At 38.4% G+C, this 6102-nt stretch overlaps 1 protein-coding gene across 1 annotated transcript; it reads left to right on the top strand.

Moving 5' to 3' along the window:
- Positions 1 to 1695: 1695 nt before the first annotated feature.
- On the top strand, positions 1696 to 5564 carry SIX6 (SIX homeobox 6). The gene is made up of 2 exons (XM_082242764.1): positions 1696 to 2455; positions 4907 to 5564. The coding sequence occupies exons 1-2, from the start codon at positions 1884 to 1886 to the stop codon at positions 5067 to 5069; spliced, it is 735 nt and encodes a 244-aa protein (XP_082098890.1). The 5' UTR covers positions 1696 to 1883; the 3' UTR covers positions 5070 to 5564.
- The last annotated feature ends 538 nt before the right edge of the window (positions 5565 to 6102 follow it).

Consider the following 6102-nt stretch of genomic DNA (forward strand, 5'->3'; position numbering starts at 1 on the left):
TAAAAGGGTTAAATATTCTGATCTGTTTGTTTAATTGCTTTTGATAAGATGGCTCATCTCCCTTCTTTATTTTTTTTAACCCATGATAAACAAATGTGTATTCAAACACCGCCCCCTCCCTATGCTTGCTAAAGGGTTAAAGACTCAGATCTGTGCCTCGAATTACTTTTATTAAGGCAAATGTGGGTAATCATCTTTATTTTTTTAACCCGTGATGAGCAAGGGGGCATTCAAATACTTGTGCTTGCCACAGGGTTAAAGGGTCTGTTTCCCCAATTACTTGTGATAAGACAGATATTGCTAATCTCCCTTCTTTTTTAACCCTTGATGAGCTATAGGGGCATTCAAAGACTGTATTAAAGGTTCTGACCTGTTTCTGACATTTATTGTGATAGGATAGAATCTCCCTTCTTTTTTAACCCCTGATGAGCATTAGGGGCATTCAAAGGCTGTATTAAAGGTTCTGATCAGTTTCTGACAATTATTGTGATAGGATAGCTATGGCTAATCCCCCTTCTTTTTTAACCCTTGATGAGCAATAGGGGCAATCAAAGGCTGTATTAAAGGTTCTGATCTGTTTCTGACATTTACTGTGATAGGATAGTTATGGCTAATCTCCCTTCTTTTTTAACCATTGATGAGCAAGAGGGGCAATCAAAGGCTGTATTAAAGGTTCTGATCAGTTTCTGACATTTATTGTGATAAGATAGATATGGATAATCTGCCTTTTTAACCCTTGATGAGCAAGAGGGGTATTCAATCACCCCTTTTTGTGCTTGCTAAAGGTATAAAGGTTCTTGTCTGTGTCTCTAATTACTTTTATTAGAGCAATTTTATTTTTTGTAACCCTTGATGAACAAGAGTGGTATTCAAAGACCCCCCCCCCCCCTTGTGCTTGCTAAGGGGTTAAAGGTTCGGATCTGTTTCTCTCCCTCCAGCTGCTCAACGTTTATGTATGTTGACCTACAAATGACTTCTCACTCTCTGTGGCTATTCTCAGCTCCATTCAGCCGAAAAGCACCATTTCTTTTTTTTTCTAATAAAACATTAAAGTGATAATATTGAACATGGCTCGACAACAAGTGTGCAGGAGCACGCAGGATGCAATGAGAAGTTGAATGGAGCTGTTCTGATACAACACAGCTGGAGAGAGAGAGATGAGAACACAATATGGATGGAGAGGCAGAGAAGATTTCTAGCTTTGCTCTGAATGTCAGTGCAGGGGAGTGTGTAGAATGCTAGGAAGATGACAGTTTTATAGGAAGGTGAACTAGAATTGCTTCCTTGTCGTCATGTTGGATCACATGGACAGCACAGAGGAGGCTAGCTTGGCTTGTCTTTGCAGCAGTGCAGTGGATTCTTCATCTGCACAGTCACCTTTCTAATTGGATGCCAGTTGCTCCCTGAGATGGGAAATGCTTTAGGTGTTTTGTCTAATGTGATTTCTGTGTGCGATGCATGGGTCGCAGCAATGATCCAGGCATGGATGGGCATTGCCCGTGCATTGGGACGGTGAGCTTGGGAAAGCAGAAGGCTGGGCGCTGTCGAGCCCTGGGAGGTGCTGAAAACAGCTCCCCGTTGCTTGCCTTTGATTGGCAAAGGCTGACACTGATTGACAAGGAGCCATGGCAACCCAGCAGCCAATCTGCCAAGTCCAATAGAAAATCGTTTGTTGGCTCAGGGCAGCTTCTTCCCTTTAACAGCAGATCGGCGGTGATACCTTAGCTGGGGCTCTTGGAGTTAGCAAGTGCAAGAAGACACCGTCTCCCAGAGAAGGCTGCAGCCGCTGCCGCGTGTGCCCCGCGTTGCGCTCCGCAGGGGCGCGTTGCGTTGCGGTCAGCCAAGACACGCGGCGCTTTGCGACAAACAATAAAGCCGCGTCAATGTTCCAGTTGCCCATTCTGAACTTCAGCCCCCAGCAGGTCGCTGGGGTGTGCGAGACCCTGGAGGAGAGCGGGGACATCGAGCGTCTGGGTCGCTTCCTTTGGTCTTTGCCGGTGGCTCCTGCAGCCTGCGAGGCCCTCAATAAAAATGAGTCCGTGCTCCGCGCCAGGGCGATCGTGGCTTTTCACACAGGCAACTTCAGAGACCTCTACCACATATTGGAGAACCACAAATTCACCAAGGAGTCGCACACCAAGCTCCAGGCTCTGTGGTTGGAGGCTCATTACCAGGAGGCAGAGAAGCTGAGGGGGAGACCCTTAGGGCCGGTAGACAAGTACAGGGTGAGGAAGAAGTTCCCACTGCCCAGAACTATTTGGGACGGAGAGCAGAAAACACACTGCTTTAAAGAAAGAACACGGCACTTGCTTAGGGAATGGTACCTACAAGACCCTTACCCCAACCCCAGTAAAAAAAGAGAACTCGCCCAGGCCACTGGACTTACCCCAACACAAGTAGGGAATTGGTTCAAAAACCGAAGGCAAAGGGACCGAGCAGCAGCAGCCAAAAACAGGTATGACCAAAATCTGCTACCAGCCAAATCATTGGTACTACCTTATCACTTCATCACATCATCATAGCATATCCCAATTTACCCAACACCATTCATTGGGGTATTCACATATCAGAAGCTCAGCACTCTTCTAAAATGCCTGCTTTTATCTTTGCTTGTTTGTTTTTTTCTTACTAAACTCATGTTTTACCTAAAGTCATATATAAGTCAACGTTACCTACTAATATTTATACTACAAAACAGTGTGGAGAAAAATGTTTTTTATTTTTTTTTTAACAGTCTTTCATGAAATGTCGGTCAATTAATTTATTTCTGATGTTTTTATTTAAATAAAGGACATCCTCCTTTAAAAGGTTACTTATTTTTTTTTTTTTTAAAAAGTTGTTAATTGTAATAATTTTTTAAGTAGATCAGAGTATAAATATTTCCCTAGTGCAGGACCACCTTTAAAGGGAATTGAGAATTTTGGGATACATTTATAATACAGAATTTTGGATGGAGGACTAAACTGGTAAAAGTTGGTTTTAAAGAGGGATCATGTTTCAAATCTTTACTTATTTTCATAATTAATAATTCATTTTGAATGGCTATATTTATAGAGGAAATTAAGAAAGAAAGAAAGAAAGAAAGAAAGAAAGAAAGAAAGAAAGAAAGAAAGAAAGAAAGAAAGAAAGAAAGAAAGAAAGAAAGAAATAGAGTAAAATGAAAAAAAGAAAATACAGATGAAGTCTCTAAACAGACTTTTTCTTTTTTTTTTTTTTTTTTTTTTTGCAAATTTTCTTTTAGTGTATGACTAAAGACAACCAGGAAAGGGGCTGAGTGGTGAAACAACATACATAATAGAAGAAGAAAAAAATAGATAGATAGATAGATAGATAGATAGATAGATAGATAGATAGATAGATAGATAGATAGATAGATAGATAGATAGATAGATAAAACAAAGAAAGAAAAAAAAGAAAGAAAGAATGAAAAAAAAATAGTAAAATAAATAGTTAGATATAAAGAAAAAGAAAGAAAGAAAGAAAGAAAGAAAGAAAGAAAGAAAGAAAGAAAGAAAGAAAGAAAGAAAGAAAGAAAGAAAGAAAAAGATAGATGGGTAAACAGATAGATAGATAGATGGAAAGAAAGAAAGAAAGAAAGAAAGAAAGAAAGAAAGAAAGAAAGAAAGAAAGAAAGAAAGAAAGAAAGAAAGAAAGAAAGAAAGAAAGAAAGAAAGAAAGAAAGAAAGAAGGAAAAAGATAGATGGTTAGATAGATAGATAGATAGATAGATAGATAGATAGATAGATAGATAGATAGATAGATAGATAGATAGATAGATAGATAGATAGATAGATAGATAGATAGATAGATAGATGGAAAGAAAGAAAGAAAATAGATGGATAGATAGATACCACAAACCTATAACTACATAACTAGAAGTGATGTTTACTGCTAGGAGCTATGGATAGTTTTATTATCATCAGTGAGAGAGATAGAGAATGAGAATATAGGGTGTTACTGATGATAATAAAACTATCCATAGCTCCTAGCAGTAAACATCACTTCTAGTTATGTAGTTAATTTCAACATTAAAGAGAATTGTGTCTATAAACAGATTTTTTTTTTTTTACAAATTTTCTTTTATAGTATGACTGAAGATAACCAGTAAAGGGGCTGAGTGTTGCAATAACATTAATATTGGGAAAATAATATAAATATATTTTTCTATAGATATAAAGATACATTTTAAAAAAAGACAGTATTACCATATGTAACACCTACTGATATGTAAGCTCTAATGAGCAGGGCCCTATAATTCCTCCTGTATTGAATTGTACTGTAACTGTATTGTCTTCCCTCATATTGTAAAGCGCTGCGCAAACTGTTGTCGCTATATAAATCCTGTATATGTAAATTGCATGTGTGTTTTATAAATTCCTGCTCTGCCAGTGAATTCAGATCTTAGAAACAATGACATAACTATAGATGCCTTTTGACATTCAAGGCACTGTATCCATACATCACATTCCACCCAGTTCTCCAGAACCTTTCACTGGTTTCCTAATGATTTTTTAATGACCCCTGAGGTATCTCAGATATGTTAGACACGAAGCATTCACTTGGCAGTAAGAAACAGGCAAGGCCATGTTTTGCAATCTTATGCCCTCACTGTACAGAACATGACCTAGTAAGATGCTTCTGTATCCTCAGATTCCTATGGATTCAGTGAAGCAGCTTGAACCTTTTTTAACTTTAAGCTTTGCAAAAAGTCGTTTATGCAATGTAGGTATTTTGCCTGTAATCTGTATTGCAGTGCCTAGGGCTGAATGTCAAGGTTGTCCATCAGCCAGATCTCCAGCTCTCCTAGCTGCATGTAACCTCCAAGCCAGCAGCTTGTGAGAATGGTGTGGATTTTGATCTGTTCTGTGGCTTATGCTGACTGTCCTTTCCTGTTGTGTTTTGTCAGGCTGCAGCAGCAGGTCTTGTCCCAGGGATCTGGACGCTCATTGGGCCCAGATGATCGAGGGGAACCGTTGGGCTCAGCCTCCAGTCCTGCAGCTAGCCTGTCCAGCAAAGCGGCCACCTCTGCCATTTCCATCACATCCAGCGACAGTGAATGTGACATCTGACCTATGGGGCATACTTAACGCAGCAAAAAGGAGATCAAACTCAGAACAGTGCCTGACTAAGCAGAACAGCCGTGGCCACAGGGTCACACAGAGGCTGTCACAAGACCAGGGAGCGATGATAATAATGTCACCTTCCCTAATCTATTGATTGCTTAAAAAAAAAAAAAAACCACAAAAAAAAAACAGTAGAAGACTGTAAAGGCTTGTCACCTTTCATTTTGGGGACCTTCTACGATGCCTCAAATGCCAAGTTGCCAATCGTCTGAGCACCTGCCCTATACATCTGTGGGTATTTCATGTTGAAAAAAAAAAGACGCTGTTTAATTATTATTTTTGCTTTACTTTAAAGTTTGTTTTTATATATTATATAATGACTTATTTAAGGGATTGCCAATGTTAGACCTCCTTTGCTTGTCTGTATGTGCGCAGGTGACTTGTAGACGCATGTGCGCCAAATATATGGATCCAATGAAGAAGTAAAAATAAAATAATGTGGTGAGCATCCTTTTTTTTTACATAACGAGCATTTTTATACTGTCAGTTCTTTACCTTTCCACAGTCAGCCATCTCTGTTTGGCAAGTTCAACAGCAGAGCCCATTTTTACTCATTGGATGTCAGACCTTAATGCCTATAAAATTGCAGAGAGTATGGTGACCTTTCATTGTGCCAGATGTGAAATTTTAATACAGTCTGTATATCTGTCCTTTTATCTATTTGTCCCTGATTTTGTCAGCAATGAACATTTATAAATGGAGATGAGAAACATAAAATATAATTATTTACATCCTGTTAACTAGTCTTCCCTATTCCTCTTCAATTGTAAGAAAGATTGCTAACCGAAAAATTGATTTTATTTCCCAAATATTTTTTTTTTTTATTTTATTTTATTGTATTTTTTGTAGAATAGCTACAAATATATTATTTTTGCAAATTGTATCAATTTTTTTTAGATCTTCTAGACAACATTTAAAAACGTCTACGAGGCTGATAATTGTTGTTGGTATTGATGTTATTATTATTAATATTAATACT

The sequence above is a fragment of the Pelophylax lessonae genome (assembly GCF_965119305.1).
Source record: "Pelophylax lessonae genome assembly, chromosome: 13".
In the NCBI taxonomy this organism is placed as follows: Eukaryota; Metazoa; Chordata; class Amphibia; order Anura; family Ranidae; genus Pelophylax; species Pelophylax lessonae.